The sequence below is a fragment of the Aricia agestis genome, chromosome 14, assembly GCF_905147365.1.
Source record: "Aricia agestis chromosome 14, ilAriAges1.1, whole genome shotgun sequence".
Lineage (NCBI taxonomy): Eukaryota > Metazoa > Arthropoda > Insecta > Lepidoptera > Lycaenidae > Aricia > Aricia agestis.
The window spans coordinates 2,029,160-2,055,494 of record NC_056419.1 but is presented as its reverse complement, the minus strand read 5'-3'; the positions used below and the strand labels follow the sequence as shown (position 1 = coordinate 2,055,494).

At 39.0% G+C, this 26,335-nt stretch overlaps 1 protein-coding gene across 1 annotated transcript; it reads left to right on the top strand.

Moving 5' to 3' along the window:
- Window positions 1-160: 160 nt before the first annotated feature.
- On the top strand, window positions 161-25,839 carry LOC121733524 (exostosin-2). The gene is made up of 7 exons (XM_042123794.1): window positions 161-859; window positions 1,193-1,946; window positions 9,622-9,805; window positions 18,001-18,160; window positions 21,251-21,371; window positions 24,496-24,654; window positions 25,521-25,839. Exons 1-7 carry the CDS (start codon window positions 324-326, stop codon window positions 25,740-25,742), a joined length of 2,136 nt encoding a protein of 711 aa, XP_041979728.1. The 5' UTR covers window positions 161-323; the 3' UTR covers window positions 25,743-25,839.
- Window positions 25,840-26,335: the final 496 nt, after the last annotated feature.

The window sequence follows — 26,335 nt, the reverse complement described above, 5'->3', positions numbered from 1 at the left end:
ATTCGTTATAATTTTAGCATGATAAAATACTTTTGTTTTTTGGCACTTCCTAAAACGATAATTTAAAAAAAGGTTTACGTCAATGTCATGTTGCCACTTGCGTTATGTCAATGTCATACGAGGTGCTGCGTCAGATGTGCGTCAGATAGTCAGTCAAAAAATGGAGTTGAGTTTGTAATCGCGATTGTAATGTTGCTTGTGCTTTGTATTCCGTTTTATGTGTTTTACACATTTATATCTCTATAAATGAGAAACAATCCATGTACCTAATAATGGGTGCCATATATACATTAAGGGTAATAATTTAATCGTCGAATCTACAAATGGCTGCAGAGTCGTATCTAAAAGCTACCAAGTATTCAAAGTATACATCGTATAGAAATATATTGTACCATAGGTTTTTTGTTGGTTTGCTATTGTTTATAGTGGTGTCTCTAGTGCTAACTATAATATTTAACGTGTACGGTGGAAGTGCGCCCAGAACGGAACACCATAAAAGTGTAAACTTGGATTTGTTTCGTCTGCCAGCGAGGACTGTGCCGAAAAACTCCGCGTTTTCGAGTCCCCGCGCTACGAACTGTACTTACTGGAACTGCTTCAACGTGTACAAGTGTGGTCGAGGTGGCCACGACAAGATCACCATTTACATCTATCCTCTCGAAGATTTTAAAAATGAAAATGGGGATTCGATTTATGAATTCACGAGGGAGTTCCATGAGATTTTGTCCACGATCAAGAGTAGTAAATATTACACACCAAACCCTAAAGAGGCTTGCTTGTTAGTGCCGAGTATAGATACTCTTAATCAGAACAAGTTTTCCAGTGAGCATGTATCTCAGGCTCTGCAGTCACTTGAACAGTAAGTAAGCTTTGTATCTATAAGTTTAGTGTTTAAAATAAAATATATTTGTAGTAATAGTTGCCTATTTATGAATTAAAATATGATTTAATGTTCAGTAAGAAGTAAGTGTATGCTGAGCCTAAAAAAGTTGATGTTATACTGACTGAAGAGTATGTTTTATATTCTAGTTCATTCAAAATAAAAGTACAATAATTGATTTAGTTAACATTTTTAAGTTTTTCTAAAAAAAACCAACAAGCAGTAAATGATATTTTTACTTTGAAACCTATTCAGAAGTAAAACTCATGTCATTTCATTATAATGTTACATTAAAAATTGTTTGTATTTTAGCTGGGATGATGGTGAGAATCATCTCATATTTAACATGGTCCCGGGGAGCGCACCAAACTACAATACAGTGGTGGATCTCAACACAAGCAAAGCCATTATAGCAGGAGCAGGATTTGACACTTGGACGTTTAGATTTGGTTTTGATATATCAATACCTCTGTACAGTCATATCGCACAAAATATTGATAGTACACAGCCTAAACAAAAGAATTACTTAATAGTGTCCACGCAGCTTAACATACCAGAAGACTACTTGTCCGAATTACAGAATATTGCCTCATCGTCAAATGATTTACTATTATTAAATAGCTGTCCAGGTTCCAATGATTATACAAAGAGATGCGAGTATACTACTGGGAAGGTTTTTGAATACCCAGATATATTAAAAGAGGGTATGTTCTGCTTAGTCATACGGAGTGCAAGACTAGCTCAGTCCGTGTTGATGGATATTATTGCATCGCAATGTATACCAGTTGTGATAGCTGATACGATAGTCATGCCTTTCAATTCTCACGTGGACTGGAACCGAATTGCCATGTTTGTACCTGAGCAAAATATAAGAAGTTTACAGAAAATAGTGCATTCCGTAAGCAAAGAACGCAGAGGGGAATTGTACTGGCAGTTAAGATGGGTGTATGACAAATACTTTTCAAGTGTAGAGAAGATGACATTGACGACTCTTGAAATTATAAATGAAAAAGTTTTCCCGTTAGCAGCTAGAATGTACGAAGATTGGAACATGCCTGAACATTTGGTGAGTTCTCATGATTTATTTACATTATAGCTGTTATTATAGTTCAATTTTTGAATAAAAAAGTAACAAACATCATAAACTTCAACACTTATAACCATCTTATAACAGCGGCAAGGAGTCAACAGGGTGAGTCCTTCCTGCATAATAAATGCTGTATGTCAACATCTAATTACAGCAAAGTTTCTCTCTGAAAATATTGTTTTCTAACTGAAGTTCTTTCATACTGATCCTTATGTCGTAGCCATAAGAGTCCTGTGTAGATGTTTCATCTTAAGGCGCGTTCAAGTATCACGTAAGGCAGTGTTTGACGCTCTTGGGCAAGGTTCTGTGAGGAAGTGAATAACACCTCGCAAACCTCCAGACTATATAAAGTCATATCTAAGGCCCCTAGCTCTCATCCCAGCACTCTGAAAAGGCCAGATGGTACTTACACTAAAACGGCGGAAGAAACGCTAAGATTACTAGCCGACGTTCACTTCCCCAACAGTATCCATCTCGAAAATCACGAAGCCTTCTCTCATACGATTATTAAAACGAGACCATCAGTTGACGATTGGAGAAGAGCTTCCGTGATCTTTAAGCCTGACCGAGTCACTTGGGCAATTGACAGTTTCAAGCCTTACAAGACCGGCGGCGAGGATAATATATTTCCGGCCCTCCTACAGCAGGGCAAGGACATTATCCTTCCTATGCTACTGAAAATATTCAGAGCAAGTTTTGCGTGGGGCTACATCCCATTGGCATGGACAAAGGTAAGGGTGTCCTACATACCCAAAAGTGGGGACAGAGACAAAGCTCTACCAAAGTCATACAGACCAATTAGCCTCACTTCTTTCATGCTTAAAACAATGGAGAAGGTGGTCAACCTACACATAAGGGACACCTATCTCACTAAAATGCCGCTGCATGAAAGACAACATGCCTACCAAAAAGGCAAATCTACCGAGACGGCCCTAATGGACTTGGTAGATCGGATTGATAGAGCAATTGAAGATAAAGAGATTGCGTTATGTGTCTTTCTCGATATTGAAGGCGCATTCGACAACACTTCAACCGGCTCTATCACAAATGGCCTGGCTTCAAAGAATATAGATCCAACAACTAGGAAATGGATCAAAGCCACGCTCGACAATAGGGTAGCCTCATCGACTATTATGGACCTGACACTCAAAATCAGGCTGACACAAGGTTGCCCACAAGGAGGTGTGCTGTCACCCCTGAAATGGTCCCTGGTAGTGGATGAGCTACTAAGGGAACTGAACCTCATAGGTTACTACGCTCAAGGGTACGCTGACGACCTGGCGATTATGGTGGTGGGAAAATGTGCATCGGTGGTCGCTGGGTTGATGCAGTCAGCACTAAGAGTCGTCGAGAATTGGTGCCAAAGGGTCAAGCTAACAGTAAATGCTGATAAGACGGTCTTGATACCTTTCACCAAAAAGAGGAAGTTGGAGGGACTAAGACCCCCAACACTCTTTGGGAAAACTATTAAGTTTGCGGGTGATGTCAAATATCTAGGAGTAATCCTAGACAAAGGACTCACTTGGAATAAGCACATCGAGTATATTACGAAAAAGGCTAGATGTGCTCTGGGTTCCTGTTGGAAGCTTGTCAGCTCTAAATGGGGTATTCGGCCGAAGGCAATGCTATGGCTATATACAGCCGTAGTGAGACCGATTACCACATATGGCTGCGCAGTGTGGCATAAAAAGGCTGAACAAGTAAACTGTCACAAAAGACTAAACAGCGTACAGAGACTGGCATGTCTAATAATCACGGGTGCACTCTCGTCAACACCCACCGCTTCCCTCGAGGCCCTGATCAACTTAACTCCGCTTCCTCTGCTTGTTCAGATGGAGGCCAAAAAGGTGGCTCTCAGGGCCAGGACGGCGGGTGGGACGAATTGGGTCTCCACCCCATTTCGACAGCTGGAACAGTCTCTCAGTGAATCACCTATCATGGCCATGCCATCAGATGCCATGATCAAGGTGTATAGCTTTTCGAAGCAGTACCAGGTTTTTATACCTTCCAGGGAGGACTGGGAAAGGAAAAATCCAATCGATGTCCGCCCTAGCGACATAGTTTGGTTCACGGATGGATCAAGGAAAGACAACCGTGCGGGAGCCGGAATCTACGGAGGCAGGCCACCAAAAGGCAAATACGCCTGTTTGGGGGAGTTTGCGACCGTGTTTCAGGCTGAAGTCTTCGCTATCCTCGGTTGTTCACTAGGAAGCCTGGAGATGGCCCTAGTTAATAAAAACGTTTTTATCTTCTCCGATAGTCAAGCTGCACTTAAAGCACTGACTGCCGCAGAAGTCTCGTCCAAATTAGTTCTGGAATGCATTGAGACGTTAAACATGCTGGGAAGGAACAACAACATCCGCCTAGTATGGGTCCCGGGCCACAGCAACGTCCCCGGCAATGAAACCGCTGACGAGCTGGCTAGGCTTGGGGCCGAGAGTCTCATATATGGTCCAGAACCATTCTGTGGTATAACTCCCAGTACCACAAAGCAAGTGCTCAAGGAATGGGGTCACAGACTACGCAGGAAGCAATGGGCTGAGACCCCTGGCCTTGAACACTCCAAGGCACTAATTCCTGACTTCAACAAGAAACAATCAGAATTAGTGCTCACCTTGGGTAGGAACCAATTAAAAATCCTTACCAGAAGCCTAACTGGGCACTGCAAGCTCAACAAACACCTAAACAGAATGGGTATTTGTAGCATAATGACTTGCAGATTCTGTGAGGAGGAGGATGAAACACCTATTCACCTTCTCCTCGACTGCCCTGCTCTACTACAGAGCAGGAACAGGCACCTTGGTCGCCACGAATACTCGTCCACAGAGGAAATTCGTGGCACCAACCCCAACCATATCGTTCAATTTATGAGCAGTATAGGGTTGGGGATGATACTCTAGTGCGAAGGAGTCACAATAGATCCTCATGGGTCGCAGTGACGTCAGGGCTACAGTGACCTGCCTTCTTTAAAAAAAAAAAAAAAAAAAAAAAAAAAAAAAAAAAAAAAGGCAGTGTTTGAATTTTAAACTGCTCTTTCTATTCTTCTGTGTAATGCTTCGTAATGTAAACATACCATAACAGCCCTCCCCATCCTCCTTCAAAACGTTACGTAATATCTTTGCCATGTTGCCACTTGCCAGCCCCGGATTTATTAAAAAGGCTGTTATAGGCCATGGCCTAGGGGCGGCAGCGTCCATGCAGTAATAAAGTGGCCTACTCTTATAAAAAATATAAATTCGGCACTGCATGTTTCGAAGATTACGCTACGAAACTACGTCCGAACCCCCATAACCTTTCACCCCTTCCTCTAATCGCTTTACGTAATACTTGAAAACGTCCTCTAAACCCACCCTGAGGTTTCCGTGTCAGCTCTAAGTGGGTTTGCTGGCCTTATGACATAACACCTAGATCTAAATATAGCGCTACTTGAAGCCTAAGGGAGGTTAAAATACGCGTAGTGCGTATTTCATCTCGTACGTAGTTGTTTATTTTCCTTCTATTGTTCATCGTCATTGTGATGTTGTAACATATGTTCTAATCAATTGACAAACACGCACTGACTGCCGCACTCAGATCCATACTTCCATACTAATATTATAAATGCGAAAGTGTGTCTATCTGTCTGTCTGTTACCTCTTAGCGCCCAAACCGCTGAACCGATTTTGCTGAAATTTGGTATGGAAATACTTTGAGTCCCGGGAAAGCACATAGGATACTTTTTGTTCCGGAAAAATGTACGGTTCCCGCGCGATAAACGTGTTTTGGCGCAACGGAGTTGCGGGCGTCATCTAGTATTCAATAATTAACTTTAATGAGTATGTGGACATTAACTTTCATTTCCTGCCAAACACTTTATTAAACTAAAGTTAAATAGTACTTATAGCTAATGCCCGCATCTACCGTAGTAACTTAAACAATGTCGCTCTCTGCTCCTTTCCCGGGACATACTGTATCTCCATACTCAAAGTCATTATAATCTGTTTTACCGTTTATGGTCTACATTTCATTTAAATTTAATAGTTGCTTGAAAATCTAAATCATTGTTGAACAGGCAAACTACCGAAAACTCGTCAGAAACGGGTCCCGTTTAGCTATTATGACGTATTGTTATTCAGAACTAGCTAATTTTACACTCACATTTGAAAATACGATGAAAACCAAACAAAATTACTGGCAGCTCCTCAATAAATCATTCGTAAAGTTTTAAATAGGTTTTAAATGATGTATAAAAGTCAATACTATACGGAAATACGACGGAATGTATAAGTGAAATACTTATTCCCTGATAGTTTCTATTCCTGACAGAATTTTCTAATAAGAATCCATACTAATCTATACTAATATACCTTCCTTTTATTTTTAATAAATATTAAAAATAAAAGGAAGTGTGTTTGTCTGTCTCTCTGTCTGTTACTTCGTCATGCCGAATCCGCTGAACCAATTTAGCTGAAATTTTGTATGACTTTGACTCCCCGAAAAAAGACATAGTCTGATCTTAGCACCTAGACAAGCGGCAAGCGATTATCGTAAACGCCAAACGCCACAAAATGTATGGGATTTGACATTCTTTTTTTTCTTTGTTATTAATGGCTCCTTTGTGAGTCGCCAGTATCAGAGTGATTTCGCGAAGACTCTGCTTTATGAGATGGCTTTATGAAGGAACCAGGTTACGGTATGTTGAGACGCGTATAACGGTGTCTGTTGAAAAATCTAAAACAAACATTTAGGGTTAGTCCTGTAGACCTTACAGATTTGACATTAGTATTCGCTAGCGAAGCGATGACTTATGTCAAATCGCACACATTTTGTTAGCGTCTACGATAATCGCTTGCCACTTGTCTACTAGGGCTTATCCCGAAAAATGTACGTTTTCCGCGCGATAAACGAATTTTGTATTATATTATATTGTATCTGTATGACTTTCATTCATATTGGTTCTAAGGACAGACAAACTCTTTTACATTTATATTTTTAGTATGTACAATACGAGAATTATTGTGCCGTTGATAATTTTGCAATGAATCGGCAATTCCCAACACGAGTCTGGGTTAAAGACCGATAAGAGATAACAGTAACACACATTATACCTGCACATAAAACGGTTACCAATAAACGAGTTGATGAAATGATGAAGAATTTTACAGTCGGGTTAGTAAATAGTAAGTTAATTTCGTGTGTAAAAAGCAACAGAAGACAGCTGTTGTTAGTTTTACACGACGCGACTACGCAACGAAGGGTCAAAACTCAAAGGCTTCGTTCATAAGATAGCAATTCAAAACTGAACTTCATTTACTGCGCAAGAAGTCATTTTCAAACGCCCCTAAAATGCATGGTGAAATGAGAGAGAATCGTTGCGTCTTTTCGCGACTCCTGCCTCATAATTCATAAACCGTTACTCATTTCGTTTTGCAAATTGCAATGTGATTTGTAAAACTCAAACGGCCGTTCCCAATATTCAATCTATCTCTGGTTTGACAAACAACCGATCGCAGCTAACATTGAATTGACATAAAATATATGTCTCTAATGTCTAGTGTGAGCTATTCTTATCTCTAGTAGGGCAAAACCAGAGATAGATCAAATATTGGGAACGGCCGTAAGCAATGTAGTTAGCAATTAAAAAAATAAACTCCAAAGTATTATATGCAAATGGCTTTTTATTTTTTAGGGTTGCGTACCCAAAGGGTAAAAACGGGACCATAATACTGAGAATTCTAGGTCTGTCCATCTATCTATCTGTCTCAAGGCTGTATCTCAAAAACCGCTATAGCTAGACTTCTAAAATTTTCACAGATTGTGTATTTCTGTTGCCGCTATAGCAACAAATACTAAAAATGATTACTATTTAAGGCTGGCTCACAGACAGAAAACACAAATTTTGACCTATTTTTCCTCTATAACGGTAAGGAACCCTTCGTGCGCTAGTCCGACTCGCACTTGGCCGATTTTTTTATTTCCCGTTGCGGACATGGATATGTTTTAAGTATCATCGCACCGCCCAGATTGTCGTTTAACTGGACTAATATGATAAGGGACTTGTCGTGCGACACGCACGTTTTCACCGAATACATTTGACGGCTCACTGGCTTATTTTTCGCGTTATGCACATTATGATGGGGTCAGACCTATCAGACAGAGAGTTCTGCGTTCGAGTGACCACTCCCACCTCACACAGGAAGAATTCTGACGTGGCCAGAACGCCCCCACTGAGAGTATCTTTATAATATAGAGATACTCTCACAGGGTCGTTCTGACCACGGGGCGGGGGAGTTATTTGTGTTGTATAACGTTAAAACTTATAATATATATTATATATAACGTAATAGAACACAAATAACGCGAAACTGACGGCTTGAACGCTTGACCGCGTGACCGTTCTCTGTCTGATAGGTCCCGAAAAGCCTACCAGAAAAGACCGTAGCCCTTCTTAAAGGAACTGTAACGCTGTCGCGTCTTCTCTGGACATAAAGCTAAACGGATCATAATCACTGATTCAAATTTCAAACCCCGCTGAAAGAATGTTACCTCAGCTAGCTCTGATATCAAGGGAACGTGTCCAGAATACATCACCACTTATAATTTCCGAAAGGTATTACGGTCGCACTAATGCTAACTTAAGTAGATACTTAAGAGGAGTCCACACCGCCCTTTTTTCCATACAAACGTTGTCCCCTGTTTCCTCCCTAGATAATGCTAGTAGAGTTATAATTTTTTTCCTGAATATCTACGGCCACTAATAAAATGTTTTCTTTTTTTTCATAATTTAATTATTAAATAAGATAATATGAATGTTCGAAAACCCAAAAAAATGGCCAGATTTTCCGCTGTGTTCAAACATCCAGAAAACAGATTTGGCTACATTATACAAAAAAACAAAAAAAACAACATAGGAACACAGCTCAAGCCTTTCTTTAATCTTTAATGAAAAAAGTACTTAAATCGGTTAAGTTTTTGAGATGGAATCAGGGGACAACGAATCGTTGATTTTCTGCAGGTGTCTCTATCGCGTTCTGCGGTATAGGCTTGAGGTAAGGGAGACAGATATATATATATTACACGTACTTTTTTTTCATTTCTCTAGCCCCTGGTGTATCCTCTTACTGAAGACTAACAGAAAATGTATGTACTGAATGTTACCTTCACTAAGTAACTCCTTAAGTAATGCCTCTAATTGCAGACGTTTGGTGAACATTTTAACATCTTATAAGTACTTAAAATTCTCTTACCTCCGAAACGCCTGTGTGGACCAATTGTGTTAAAATGTTGCGTTCTTAATTCTTATCGTGTGGACCGAAGTATCAGCCAACATCTATTTTTCATGCCTGAAATCATTATACACCATTGTGTAATGTGTAGCATGTCAAACAGTCGAGCATAGTCCTGAATCGAGCAGGTATTGAAATTTTTGGAGTCGTCCTTCTATAGTCTATATTCTCTATAGTCTATAGTTTATAGTCTATTACCTTATCCTTACTAATATTGTAAATGCGAAAGTGTCTAGATACTCTAATTCTATAATCTGTCTGTTTATGTATATCTTTTAAGTTCCGGGAAAGGACATAAAATAGTTTATAACATAAACACGCACAAAGAATAGTTTATAACATAAACACGCACAAAGTTTTCCACTTGATAAACTAGTATTTTTTTTCAGTACGGTCCAGTAAACCCGCTGTTCCTGCCAGTGACAGCGCCGAAAGCACCAGGCTTCACGGCCGTCATACTGACGTATGACCGCGTTGACAGCCTGTTCACGCTTGTCCGGAACTTGGTGAAGACGCCCAGCCTAGCCAAGATACTGGTGATATGGAACAACCAGAACAAGAAACCTCCTCCATGTGAGTATTTTGTAGCAGTCGAAAATGCTTTACTTGGGCCTTGAGCACTGACCTCACTGTCCTCCATTATACAAGTACGCTGGACTGATGATACCCTTTGAAATGACAGCTATTTTTTGTGCCTATTTGAAGCGGAACCAGCTTCCCCATTATTAGGGATAGGAACTAAATTTGACGTAAAAATGTCGTTTGAAAGTCGCCATCATGTCGCCATATTGGCGCTGATAGCAGTAGTGGGAGTATTTGGAACTAATACTAGTGATGTACAATTGACTTTTCTATTATCGATGAAATGTTTCCAGATTCAGATAATGTCGACCATTAGGACAAAAATATTAAATTGAATAATACAGACGCATACTAGAGGAAGTCTGTAATCTTTAATACATATTTGTATTAAAGATTACAGACTTCCTCTCCTTAATTTAGATAGGCGTAATAAATTAACAACGATTTCATACGTAGATAACGTGAAGTAGCTGTACCTATCTATAATCTATTTATTTTTAGCAGTTATACTCCACTCGGGCTAACTTGTCGCTAGCGGTCATTGACCCCCTGTCAAAAATTTGTCATTTTCCATATAAAACCACGATTGACAATATCTGACACTTCATTGTCAATCGCGGTTTTTATGGAAAATGACAAGTTTTTGACAGGGAGTCAATGACCACTAACGACAAGTTAGCCCGAGTGGAGTATAGCACTACGAAAAACTAAAAACAAAACTGAAGATAAGCTTCTAACGAAAACTTTGTTGTATTGTATTTTCTAATTTCATTTATAATATTATCGAAGTAGTGCTACAGTGTATCGTATTAAAGCTGAACAAAGCTGAATAAGTGTTCTGTGTGATAAGACCCTAACTAATCTCATCATATTATATTATAAAGCGGAAGTTTGTTTGTTTGAACGCTCTAATCTCAGGAACTGCTGGTCCAATTTGAACAATCATTTCAGTGTAAGACAGCCCATTTTAATAATAATAATTTTCCATTTTATATAGTAATATAATAAAATTTCAAAACATAATCACGATCAAATGGTAGTTTTGCGCATTGTATTTTCACAGAGAACGTTTATACACTTCAAATAGTAACGGCAAGCGGTAGTAGCAATTTTCGGACGCCAACCAGGCTTTTTAATTGTTTTCAACCATAATTCCAGTCTTCCTTCGTCAGACGGAAACTTGTCAATTATTTTAAGAGCATAATATGTATTTGATAGTAAAAATCGGTTATCGGAGATTTCAATACAAATATTATAGATATCGATAAGTTTTATCGACAGAGAACTCCAGCACTATTGAATTTTATTGTTTATCAAAAATCGGTAAAACAAAGGTAAATATGTGGTGCATACGGTATAATAAGATTAGTGCCACATTTTAAAGTGCCTATATTATCTATAAAAGTTTAAAATATCGTAGAAATGAGCTGTTAAAATCACTTACTTGTGGAATGTAACCCCACATCCCTTTTTGTACCGTGTTTTACATAGCATACACTCTTTCATAGTTTAACTATGAACTACCACCACCTATATAAAAATTACTTAATCGCGTAAAACCTTTTAAAACACTTTAAAAACACGAAAACAATTCGAACGATTAAGCCATAGAGAATTAAAATAAATACATGGTTACCAATGGTTACGTCTAATTTAGTTCTCGGTCCTAATAATGGAGGCGCTGATTCCGCTCCAAATGGCACAAAAAAAAGTGGGTATCATAGATCCAGCGTACTTGTTTATTGGAGATCAGTGGCTTTGAGCCTTAATATTATGGTTTTTGACTTTGACGTCTTGATGCTTCTAACCTAGACAAGCTAGTTCGTTATTTTGGCTACAAAATGATTGTTGGCAACCAGGTTGTTTATTTATTGATTTATTCCGTCATAGAGTCAAACCTAGATCATGGTAACATTAATTTGCATAACGGTAAATAATAGTACAACTGCAGTTTTCGAGACCTTAACATCTAAACGCTAAAGCTTGTAAATGGTTCGACTTATCCACTTATTGATACACTTTAAGAATAATTATATGCTGGCACGCTATCAAATAACTCCTTGGTCTTTTCGATTCAAACGAAAGTGTCAATTCTTGGACAATCGCCAATGCTCGACAGTTTACCCTATATGCTGGTGTTTTAACAATAGATCACTATCTATGCCACTATAAGGGTCACATAGAGACCAGACGCAACGATGCCTGAAGACTTGCTTGGAAACCTAAAAATTGAGGTGGTGTTATGTTGGCGATACGCAGCGCTATGTATGCGATATGCATTTTAATATACCATCTTCAAATCTTGTGACTTGCTATAAATTGACCCTAAAGCACTCCTAAAAATCCCGAAAACTCCACATTGGACAATAATTTATTACCATTTGTCATTTGCCACCATGACTGCGGAGCTATAGCATACACAATCGATATCTATACTAATATCCATACTTAATATTATAAATGCCAAAGTGTGTCTATCTGTCACCTCTTCACGCCCAAACCGCTGAACCAATTTTGCTGAAAGTTATTCAGATACTGTTAGTCTCGGGAAAGGACATAGGATACTTTTTATCCCGAAAAATGTACGGTTTATGGGCAATAAACGAATTCTCGCGCAACGGAGTTGCGAAGGTCATCTAGTCATTTGTGTCAATCTCTACAATATGATCGCATAATCATCATTAGCTGTTGCCCGCGACTTCGTCCGCGTGGACTTTAGTTTATAGCGCGCGGTGTCAACAAAATTTGTGTCAAATTTAAAAACTTTTTAGTATTGTTTTTATTCATAAATAGTCAGCTAGTTATGAATAAAAACAATAATATATAATAAAGTAGGTATGATTAGTTCTGTTACAATAATGAAGTAAAAAATAAAACGCCATCTGTTTTCATACATTAGAATTAAAATGTTGATTGCATTGATATATTTTCTGGATGGAATATAGACCAACACGGTACACTCGAACTCCTTAGAAATGCAGTAGGAGTTCTATAAGATAAGATAGATTGATTATTATTATACCAATATTATTAAACATAATATTCTAACGTATTAAAAACTATAAACAAAAACATAATAACTAATAAGTATGATTAGTTCTATGTTACAATGAAGTAAAAAATAAAACGCCATCTGTTGAATCGTATTAGAACTAAAATGTTCATTGCATCGATATATTTCTGGATTTTTTATAATATTATACATAAAATATATTTAAGATTTTTGAAATATTATTTTAATACACATCCAAGACCCAGGAACAGTGAAAAATTTTTGTTCCGCCTGCGGGACTCGAACCCAGGACCCCCGGGATGAGCGCTGGCCACGCGCAATGCGAATTAATTTTCATCGATATTTTCATGGAAATAAGATATTTTCCCACATCAAAATGTAGCCTATATCCTTTCTCAGACTCTAGAATAACTGTGTACAAAATTTCATTGCAATCGGTTCAGTAGTTTTGGCGTGAAAGCGAGATCTGTCTCAGACAGAGATAAGTACTTTCGCATTTATAATATTAGTATAGATGAGCCAACATAGAGGCCTCGCTTGTTTGATAAAGATATCCAGCTATTAAGGTATTATATACAATTACATTATGGTCTACCCACGACCCAATTACTGACATCAAACGTGGACTAAACGAAGAAAACGACCAACTTCCTGAGGATCCGTATTCCGTGTGCTATTCCAATGAGACATTCTTAGAATAGGCGCGTCCAGATGTGGAATAATAGAGGCTCTTATTCTCTTATTGCTGATGGTTTGTCAAAACTCAAATATCATGTCTTTTCATTAATATACAAAGACATTGTGATATGTAAGTATAAGCACAGAATAGATAATAGTACAAGTATAAGGTCCATATGGATGTGAAAAATCTGCAATGAGCGAAATCAGGCATAAAGTCTGAAGAATCTTTTGAGAAATTCGACAAGGAAAAGTTTCGGAGCTTGACTTGCTTATTTTCAGTTTTATGAGCGTCACTCAAACATGGAAAATTGTCTTGTGAATATCCTCTCGAGATGTGATTTAACTTGGTGACGCGTTTTATAGTTTGTATAAAACGAGACGGTGCAAAAGTTAAAATACTATCGTTTCGACTTGCGTTCCTCGTTGCGTAAGAGTAGATGTAGAGATATAATATAATATTTCATTTTAAAATCCTTAGAATCAAATATCTGTTGTATTGGTGTATCTAGATATCGATGGTTCAAATACTTAACGAATAGCATCACCGACTGTAATGCACACGTATTAACGGTCATTGTGCCGAGAGTGAAATCCTAATGTGGCAACACAAAATGAGATTTAATTGAAAGTAATAAAATCTTGTTTATGGTAACACGCGAGGTAGGCTCAGGATCATTCAAAGCCAATGGATAACCAACTTTAAATGTGGGTGATAGGGTTGGTATTGGTTTGATCGGCTCTCCCGATGTGTACTAACTTTTAAACGATGCGCTATGCAACGCTTGGCACAGATTTATGAAGTTGTATGTGATTAACGCGCTGAGTTTTTACCTCATAAAGTGAACTTTATGTCCAGGGCTTTTGGTCCTGTAAGAGGTAGTATAACTGTGAACAGTGCAGAGTCTAGCTTCGTTTCATCAACGTTTACCTTGTTAAGTACCTGCCTAATGAGATAAACTGTAGTACTACTTACTAGTAGCAATAATATCTTTAACTAGACGTTCCGCGTGGCTCCGCCCGTGTAAAAAGGGAATTTCCATACACTGCATACATTTACGTACACGGTACAGTATATTATTTCTTCACAAAAATAGTTGCAGATAATATTTCCCTCTCCGCCTATCAATCGCCTCAATATTCCTCAATATTCAAATTTTTCAAGTCGGTCCAGTAGTTCGTAAGATAAGCGCGTTAAAGAATAAAAATTAACAGGTATAATATTCGATGTGTTTTGCTGCTGCTACGAGTATAATTGCTTATAAAATCATATTATATATAAAACTTTAACCCAAAGAGTTCCCTCCCAAAGATAGCGCCCTGGGGTTTCTCACGAATAGCGGAGGGCGCCGCGAAAAAACATTGAATGTCATAGTAACCATAGAATTAGAACGTTATAAAAGGCATTCCATACAATCGTCAGCGCGAAAATGTTTCACCCTCGAAATGAGTGAGCTCACTCATCTGAGAGCAGTGTGCCTTAGGACGCGGTGACAGCCGGACGTGTTTAATTCATTGATTACCGCGTTGTTTTTCGCTACATTTCGCTCCAGAATGCCGTCGTGTACCTTCCGACAGTGCAGTAACAACAGCATAGCTAGCACAAGCACGTAGACAAACGAAAGAAACTAAATTTTGACAGTTTTACCGGAAAAACACTGGAGAAAAAGTTTCTTTCGTATCTCGATATCTTCCTGCTTTATGCTGAAAATCTATAAGTCAAGCATGACGAACCGCTTATGACATTTAGTTTCTTGATTCTTTTTTTATTTTTATTATGGCACTCAGGCGCGGTCGCAGCCTGAAATTTTGGGGGGGTTTTTTATCTGCGCCCTCGGACGTTTCTGGGTTCACAGCAGCTGTCTAAGGTCGGACGAAGTGGTGGCTAGGGGATAGCTAGATATTTCCTTTTATTATTTAGCAAGATTTTGAGATTTTTCAATTTTACCTTAGATTTTGGGGGTGGTCATGTCCCCTGTGACCCCCCCCCTTCGGACCGCGCCTGATGGCACTTGGCTATAAAATCATGGCTAGTGTCGAGTAAATGGCAGCAAATTAAAAAAAATCGATGTATAGCAACCCTGTCTATAGCCGGAATTATAGTTTTGATCTACAAACTACGAATAATAAAGTTACTTAGTTTTTATTTTTCGTATTTCGTAGATCAAAACTATAATTCCGGCTATAGATAGGGTTGCTGCACGTCGATTTTTTGAATTTGCCGCCATTTACTCGACACTGGCCATGGTTTTATAGCCGAGGTGCCATAATTAAAAAAAAAGAACCAAGACACTAAATGTAAAAAAAAAAATTGCCGTTGCTTTGATGGTTGCTATGGAAAGAGTTTCTTGTCTTTGTCCACTGAAACTCAAGTCGATGGGTGGTGCCATGCTCGGGAATAAGATATGTAGACATGGGAAAGAAACTGCCATTACTTTCTTCCGAAGAATCGACTGGGAAACCCCGTGCTAGCTACGCAGGAGGAATACAAATAAAGCCAAAGGTGTAATATTTCACACGTTATTACTAAGATTTTATTAATATTTAAATTATTGTCTTCCATTTTAAGAGAAAAATCAAAGCGAAAGAGAAAGTAGTACATGCTATTACTGTAAGACAAAAAAGGACGACAATATTTTCTCGATTCGATTAAAGCGTAAAATGAGCGAAAGAGAAAGTAGTATATGCAACTACTGTAAGACAAAAAAGGACGACAATATTTTCTCGATACACATTTTGCTTGCAAAAACATTGCTACAGTTTTGACGGCATACGTGGTATCTAAGTATTTTGATATCATTGATACTAACATGAATCAAGATAATATTATAAATTACAAATATTACGTAGTTGGCAGTTGCGTTTTCTAAACTAATCAAATAAAAAAGTTTAGAAAAAACTAGGGGCGAAACAAAATACTATTAATCTTGAAAATTTAAAGTGTGTCACAGCCCACAGGCAGAAAAAATCGGAAACCCATCTCTAGTGTGTTCCAATCAATCTTTTACCACCTATGACTAGGGTATGTTATTTGAATATACGAATACTCGTTTTATTCGAATATTCGACGATTTTATTATTCGAATATTCGCCAAATTATTTTTCGAATAATTCGAATAGTAAAAATATTTTTTATTTTTGTTTAAAATGCTATTAAACATAAAATTAACATGGAATAAGAAGATAATTAAGTTTATTTCAGAAAAATAATATTATTTATGAATATTCTACATCTTTAATGATAATATAAATCTGTTTTTAGTCTAACTAATGAGTATACGACCATTCGTCGTCGCCGTTGACCATGTTTTAGAAACGTCTAATAAATTCATTTGCATGTTTTTAGGCAAAATAACGATTTTGCCTAAAGACATGAAAATGAAGATATTATAAACTCCTTTCAGTCATGGATTTCAGTATCGTCAGTAATGGTCGCTCACGATCTGTATCCATTGACTTCTTTCAAGCATAATCACATGAGAAAAGTAATAGGTGCTACGATCGAAAACGGTTTACACTTTACAGCCTTTCTTTTATTGCCCAGCTGTAACCTTAAAATATACATTTTTAAAGTGTTTAGCGATAAAAATTAACTATGTCATCTATATATTAATACGTGAGCCAAAAACTTTGTATCCCTTTTGACGAAAAATGGGGAAACGTAGGTGAATGAAATTTTGCACAGTTATAATTTTTTATGGTGAAGGAGTGCATCGAGCTACTATTATTTTGAAATTATGCTTTTATCATACATTTTTTTAACAAATAAAACATTACACACACTACAACACACACACACACACACACATGAGAAATGACAGATTTTTGAGTGACAAGCCTATACATTACGAATTATACTCTTTTATTTATGGTTGAAGTCTGTTGACAACAAGATGAAAAATTGAAAATGGATTATATTTTTTTATTGAATCTCAGATACGGCCAGTCTGAGATCAGCTGAGTCCCAGAGAGAAGAGTTGAAAAAAAAATTATACAGTCAATATTTTTTTACAAAATATAGGTAGTAGTCCTAATGCCGTTGAAACTAAGGTCGAATTTCGACCAGTGGGCGATCTCTAGTTAACTAAGATTTATGTTGATAAAAGTAAAAATTAGAATTATTAGAAATATTAACAAAATAGGTTGTACATGGTTGTACGAAGTTTTTTGTTACTTTTGTTCAGAGGTTTCAGCATTTTTCAAAAATTTTGAAATATTCGAATAATATTCGAATTATTCGAAAACTTTTGTAAAATATTCGAATTATTCGAATAGTAAATTTGTCGAATAATAACATTCCCTACCTATGACACATAGAAGCGGATACTGAAATTTATAAGACTTGACCCAAATAATTTATAGACCCTCGTCTTTTTACCTATTTTAATTCATCTAACGAGGGCTTATTCTTCTCTTTCATAAATACCGCCAGTAGCGCCAAATTTCCAATAATTCCGCGCCAACTTTTCTTACAGCTTATTTTTTTAATTTCCAGCAAACGAGTGGCCAGTGATCAACAAGCCGCTGAAAGTGATTCTGACGAAGGAGAACAAACTGTCGAACCGTTTCTACCCTTATGACGAGATCGAGACTGAATGTCAGCTGACTATTGATGATGATATCATCATGCTGACGCCAGATGAGTTGGAGTTTGGGTAAGTTCTATTATATGAATAGAATAACCATTATTGCAAAGCTGTCTGTGTCATGGAAAATTACGTCGATCATAGACACCCCTTAAAAAGTTAGTTGTCGGTCAGGCCGACATCACAAAAAATACTATGATTGTATGCTTAGATTAAAGTGGATTTAAATTTCGAATTTAAGTAGTTTTAAGTACTATATAAAAATCGGCCAAGTGCGAGTCGGACTCGCGCACGAAGGGTTCCGTACCCGTTAGGTATAGAGTATCGAAAGAAGGGAAAAATGTGTTTTTTGTATGGGAGCCACCCTTTATTATTTATTTTGTTTTAATTTTATTAATAAATATTAAAGTGCACGTATAAATGAGAAATTTGTAAATAAGTGTCTACATGTTCCCATTATGGATTACGAGCCAAAATGCCAAAAAAATCACGTTTGTTGTCAGTTGTTGTTAAAGCGGCAACAGAAATACACAATCTGTAAAAATTTCAGAAGTCTAGCTATAACGGTTCTTGAGATACAGCCTGGAAACAGACAGACAGACAGACAGACGGACAGACATCGAAGTCTCAGTAATAGGAATAGGGTCCAGTTTTTACCCTTTGGGTACGGAACCCTGAAAATATTGTTTGTGAGCAACAAAGCAGGGTTGCCATAATTGTTTTTAATACAATGGCGAAGAATAATAGTAGTACATAATGGCGCAGTGTTATAAATTTTCTCAGCTTAACATTAAACCGATGTTGATGAAATATACAACTCTGACACCTCAATAACAAAGAGCTTTGACCCAAATACTTGCACAGTTTTAATTAAAATAAAGTCTTATTAAACTTTATCCGATTTTGATTAATAAAGTATCAATGGATCAATATAGATTTATAACAGCTTTGATAAGTTTTGTTTGCATTCGGTAACACGAAATCTTGTATTTCTTATTCTATTTTACTGCATCCCACGGAGGACTTTACTTTTCCGAGATACAAGTATATGGGTTAAACCAGGGGTTCCCAAACTGCGCCGCGGAAAAGCAAGAGGGGCGCCGTGGCCCGTGAGCAGATCCTCCATCATTATCCAAAACCACAAATATATAAAAAATTACAATATTACTTAATTAGGTGAAACAGGTAGATGACTAAATATTTGTTTATTATTATTTACCCGCATAACGTTAATAGGTGTTCATTTATATATCTTTTTCTAATAGCTAGGTAGAGTAGGGCACCGTGACAAAATCTTGTGACGTGTAAATGCGCCGCAGGCTGAAAAAGATTGGGAACCCCTGTGTTAAACAGAACCTAAAGCACTGTGCGAAATCTAATCCAAATCACTTCGGTAGTTTTTGCGCGAAGTAATAAACAAATACACACACACACACACCTATAATCATCTCCCTGAGATCATATCAAAGGGTTTTCGTGGTTGGATCCTGGCGACACAGGACAGGATACAGTGGTGGGGATGTGTGGTGGGCCAAAGCCCGATTAAAAAAAAAAACAGTACACTTATAATCTTTATTATCATAACTTTTATAACAATATTACTGTGATGGTTTCTCGGCAACGGCTGTACTTATTTCCACGAAGTATTATTAATTAGCTGCTGCTAGTAGGTTTTCGAGAAAAACAATTTAGTTTTAAGTCTGGAAAACCTTGCATTTCGTTTAGTCGAATTCGATAAAAGGACTTATAAAGAATAAGAATTAAATAATCTGTTTTACATGAGCATACCGAGGGGCGGCTGCCCCCCTGGCTACTTGACCTATATTCAATTTCATTAAACAAAATATGCATATTTCTAGTAGGACTTGGCCTAGGAATCATCAAATAAAAGCTTATGATTGATAAATAAAGTCGATTTGAAAATATGATTTTATGAAAATAAGATTTGTACTGACGAAAACGCTTTTGCGGTACTTCCGATTTGGATGTGACGTCATCAGACTCGTAATTTAATATCTTTTATATATCGCGCTCGTTATATGTAAGTTTATTTGTACATAAATAATAAGAATAAGCCTAGAAAGATTTGTAAAATATATTTTCTTGAATAATTCAAATAAAACATCAGTATGATATATTATTATCTCCATTTATTGTAGACGGGAAATGAAATGGCCAAAACTTTTCTCCAAAAGTTTTCAACATTACAAATTATTTCTAATTTCTTATTTAATTATTTTATAATTTTTGGGCACTTTTAGACTCGTACATTTAGCACATAAAAAAAATTTCAATAAAGAGAGTCTAAAATACAAAACGTATGACGTCACACTATGGCGGACAGTGTTTTCGGCGCCATTTATGAGGCATATTTTTCAATCAACATTTTTATGGGTTTAGTTTTTTTAAATATTAGTTTTTTTTTTGTGAAAATGAATGATTAAGAAGCGATTAGCATGAAGAAAAAGATTAGGTCAAGTAGCCTATTGTACCCAACGTCCAAACATTGGGTACAATATATTTTTTTTCTACTTGTGTTTTTCCTTTCTTTAAAACTGTCAGCATCGTCTCTGAACTAGTAGTTATTAATTACTATATTTTTATTATTATTGTGTTGTTATAGTTTTATGTAACAAATAACAATTACACCAGTAAACAGTAATTGTATCAGCCATGTCGTGACCGTCTGTGCGTTTTTTGTCGCACAACACTCAGTTTCGCTTTTGTTACTCATTGGATTTGAGCGTGTTATTTTTATTGAGTATTTTTATGTATGTGCTATGTATTTATGTTCATTATAGCAACTATGTAATAACATAGTCGTAGCTACGTATGATTTGATGTAATCTTCATCGCTAAAGAAATAAAGAAATTAGCATCATAGATCATTGGTAAACTATATGTTACATTATTATTTTACTGGGTTGATCCGAAATTCGTTTATCATGACCAGAACTTTCCCGGAACTCAAAGTAACGCAACAACAGAACTTAGGGCGGGAGTTATGTATGGACTTTTAATCTCGACCTCGGCCTCAATGGCAGGCGGCAGCCGGCAGGTCTTTCTCTCCAAATCTTTCGAACCCTAGCACGTAAACTGGTAAGTTTTACGTTAACTTTCCAGTTACTTGCATCTTATGCCGCCACTACCACGTTACAGGTTCGACGTGTGGCGGGAGTTCCCCGACCGCATCGTGGGGTTCCCGGCGCGGCTGCACGTGTGGGACAACACCACGGCGCAGTGGCGCTACCACAGCGAGTGGACTAACGAGTACTCCATGGTGAGTGACACAGTAGGATGGCTCCTAGACATTTACACCCAGCCCTCTACATACTCGTCGCGTCGGGCAGCGGCCGCGGCATGACGGGTGGCAGGGCGAGTACAGGGTACTTCCCTGCCCAACAGGGCTGAATATAAACGACCCTATAGATCAGCTTTTTTTATGAAATAAGGGGGCAAACGAGCAAACGGGTCGCCTGATGGAAAGCAACTACCGTCCCCCATGGACGCAACATCAGAAGAGCTGCAGGTGCATTGCCGGCCTTTAATATCCTGAATCCAGCCATCGTGAATCCGCGGCCCGACGGGAACTTATCAGTGGCCCGCGTGATGTTAAACCATTTTTAAATTCACGCCCACCGCGTGCACCGGCAAATTAGTGCAAAGTCGTCGTTAAAGACATGAAAATTTTCCCAGTTTCAAATCAGTAGATAATTTTGAAGAACGTAATTTTTTTAATCCTAAAAATTTTGGTTGCGGCCCACGACACAAATACCAATGCATGTTTGTAGCCCGTATAAAAAAAGGTTGGTACCACTGCTATGGGCTGAGACCCCTGGCCTTGAACACTCCAAGGCATTAATTCCAAGGCTTCAACAAGAAACTGTCAGAATTAGTGCTCACCTTGGGTAGGATTTAGGTAGGAACCAATTAAGAATCCTTACCAGAAGCCTAACTGGGCACTGCAAGCTCTACAAACACCGAAACACAATGGGTATTTGTAGCATAACGACTTGCAGATTCTGTGAGGAGGAGGATGAAACACCTATTCACCTTCTCCTCGACTGTCCTGCTCTACTACAGAGCAGGAACAGGCACCTTGGTCGCCACGAATACTCATCCACAGCGGAAATTCGTGTCACCAATACCAAAATTGGGTTGAGGATGATACTCTAGTGCGAAGGAGTCACAATAGATTCCATTCCGACCTCTGTAGTGCCAACTGGCGGCAGATTTCGTCCCTGGTTTGGTTCATCCCCCAAAAAAGCTTCTCGCCGGAAGCAGGAGGCTTACCAATCCTGGGCCAACGCAGTGTCTGCTCGGGATTTAAATACCAGCACATATAAAAAGGAGTACAACCTTGCCTCTAGGTCCCTCAAGAAAGAGATTACTCGGGCAAAGCAACAGCACGTCAATAGAATTGGTAAGAGACTTGAGCGCCTCCCCTCGGGAACCCGTGCATTCTGGTCTCTGGCCAAAGCTATTGAAGGAAATTTCTGCAAGCCAACCCTACCATCCCTACACGTAGGAAATGGATCGTTGGCCCAGGACGAAAAAGACAAAGCCGATCTTCTGGGCAAGCTCTTTGCGTCAAACTCGACCCTGGGTGACGGGGGGCAGAAACCGCCGACCATACCGCGATGCACGAGCATCATGTCGGATATACGGTTTCATCAGCGCTCAGTGCGAAAAGCCCTCTGTTCCCTTGATATCCAAAAGTCGAGTGGGCCTGACGGAATCCCGCCTATTGTGTTAAAAAAGTGTGCTCCAGAGTTGGCTCCGGTCTTGACGCGTCTTTTTCGGCTCTCCTATTCCACTGGCATCGTCCCGGCTTCCTGGAAGACAGCCTTGGTGCACCCGATCCCCAAAAAAGGTGATCGCTCAAATCCTTCCAACTACAGACCAATCGCTATAACCTCTCTCTTCTCGAAGATAATGGAATCCATTATCAATAGCCAGCTTCTTCGATACTTGGACGGCCAGGGATTGCTAAGCGACAAACAATACGGGTTCCGTAAGGGTCGCTCGGCTGGTGATCTCTTGGCATACCTGACTCATCGTTGGGCTCAGGCAATTGAGTCGAAGGGAGAGGCATTGGCTGTTAGTTTGGACATTGCGAAGGCCTTCGATCGGGTTTGGCATAAAGCGCTGCTATCAAAGCTTCCATCATACGGGCTGCCCGAGAAATTATGTAAGTGGGTCACTAGTTTCTTAGCAGACAGAAGCATAAAGGTCGTAGTTGACGGCGAATGCTCGGAAACTCAGTATGTTAATGCTGGTGTCCCTCAGGGCTGTGTGCTATCGCCTACTCTATTCATACTGCATATCAATGACATGTTACAAACCAAAGGCATTCATTGCTATGCGGATGATAGTACAGGTGATGCTGTATATACCGGCTCCCCTAATATTTCTCGGCAAAATGTCACTGAGAGTCGAAACGAACTTGTGTCTAAGGTGGAGAATTCATTGGAGAAGGTCTCTGAATGGGGTAGACGTAACTTAGTCCAATTCAACCCCGCCAAGACACAAGTCTGCGCGTTCACCACTAAAAAGTCACCAATGGTCGTTTATCCTCGTTTCGAGGGCACATCTTTAACCATCTCCCCTAGCATTGAGATACTTGGCGTCAACATATCGAGCGAAGTCCAGTTCCGATATCATCTTGAGGGTAAGGCCAAATTAGCCTCGAAGAAGCTTGGCGTTCTTAACAGAGCGAGACAGTACTTCAGTCCGGACCAACGCCTACAACTCTACAAGGCGCAGGTTCGGCCTCATATGGAATATTGTTCTCATCTCTGGGCAGGGGCGCCAAAATATCAACTGCTCCCTCTGGATCGTATCCAACGAAGGGCTGCTCGAATTGTTGACTGCCATAGTGTTTCAAACAGCTTGGACCCCCTGGAATTACGCCGAGATGTTGCTTCACTCTGCATCCTCTATCGGTTGTATCACGGAGAGTGCTCTGAGGAATTGTTCGGAATCATACCACCTGCAACTTTTCGCTATCGTCCCACGCGAAAAACATACCATCCTCATCACCTTGATGAGTGGCAGTCTTCCAGAGTGCGTTTTTCGCGTAACTTTCTGCCGCGCACTGTAAAACTCTGGAATGGGCTGTCACCAGCAGTATTTCCGGACCGATACGACCTGCAAACCTTCAAGAAAAGAGCGTATACCCTCTTAAAAGGCCGGCAACGCACCTGCAGCTCTTCTGATGTTGCGAGTGTCCATGGGCGACGGTAGTTGCTTACCATCAGGTGACCCGTTTGCTCGTTTGCCCCCTTATTTAATAAAAAAAAAAAAAAAATAGATCCTCATGGGTCGCAGTGACGTCAGGGCTACAGCGACCTGCCTTCTTCAAAAAAAAAAAACACTGCTATAGATGACATCCTTCTGTCCAGGTGCTGACCGGCGCGGCGTTCCACCACAAGATCTGGTCGTGGTACTACACGCGGCGCATGTCGCGCGACATCCGCGACTGGGTCGACGACAACTTCAACTGTGAGGACATCGCCATGAACTTCCTAGTCTCTAATGTGACGAGGAAGGCGCCTATCAAGGTACTGATAAGTGATAACACTATATTTGCTAGAATCTAGACCAGGGGTTCCCAAACTTATTTTGTCTAGTGCCCACATCGAGAACAAATTACATATGTTTTCGCCCCCCCCATTGTTTCAAATGCATCCAGCTCAAATGAAATTACAAATCACCTCCAAGCCTCTACACAACGCCCACAAGCGGGTGTTATTGCCAACTTTGGGAAAGGCTGGCCTAGACGTTTCACGGTTCCGTCCCAGCTCTGGATTTAAATATGTATAGGCATTAGGCAGTATAGGCCATGGCCTATGGGCGGCAGCGTCCTATGACGTTCTAGTAGGTAGTGGCATAGGCCACTCATAAAAAATATAAATCCGGCCCGTGTAAATAAAGAATTCCAAGGCAGCTGTACACTTTCGTGCATAAACATAGCCTGTGTCTTTCCCTGTGGTCTACTATATATCAGCGGGGCTAAAATCGTCGCTTAGGAGATTCTCATATATATTATATAGGAGAATCTCCTATAGATATTATGAATCATGATATGATTAATTTTTATCAAATTAGTACGAATTACTAGACATGAATTGAAAGCAGACTTGCATTTTGCGATTTATAAAAATTAATCATATAAATCCAAAATGCAAGTCTGCTTTCAATTCATGTCTAGTAATTCGTACTAATTTGACATTTGTCAGTTTGACAGCTTTGACAATTCATTTGCTGAATTGATTGAGAGGGATTGCTAAATGTGACATTTTAGCCCCGCTGTGCTGAATCACATACAAAACAATGTAGTACTTCGCGAGAAATATGAAAAAAATACATGTTCTGTATGTCTATTTTACCATAAATTCTTTAACAAATTGTCTTAAATACTTTTCAGGTGACACCTCGCAAGAAGTTCAAGTGTCCGGAGTGCACCAACACGGAAATGCTGTCAGCTGACGCCCGCCACATGGCGTCGCGGTCAGCCTGCGTGGAGAGACTGGCCAAGGAGTACGGTCACATGCCTCTCCGGCCCATAGCGTTCCGGGCAGACCCGCTCCAGTATAGGGAGCCAGCGGGCGGAGTGCCCCAAGCTTACCCGGACATTGGGAAACTGTGAAATGTAGTGTTGTGTAGTGAATTATTTGGAATATATGTCATGCAGAAAGTGTATAAAGTGAATTGAAATAGTGATATTATGAAATGCGACCTGTCAGCTAAAAATTATCAAGACTTTAGAGTCTTTGAATTAATTTACGCAATATTATGTTGTGAAATTTTTTAAAATTATTTACGCATATTATTACAACAGCAATACCATAATTATGACAAATGAATTGGTTTAAACCATAAAGTTAATATACCTAGCGGAATAGAGAAACAAAGGTCTGAGCAAGAGAGATGTCACTATCAGTAACACTGCGTGATAAAAAGAGACGTGTGATACATGACAGCAGCACTCTTTTTTTGACGTCCAGTCGGTACGTGCCGCACGTTGACAATTTAATCTAATAGAAATCATGTTAATCATGCTTGTGTAAGTGTATATGTACACATATTTTTACACACAGATGAAACCAATTTCGGTTTCGTTTGACAGCTCGAAATTGTTGCTCTATTCCTCTAGGTATATTAACTTTATGGTTTAAACTTCACACTTTGAGCAATAATGTTGCTGCCAGATCTAATGTCCAGAATTTGTGGGAGTTTTTC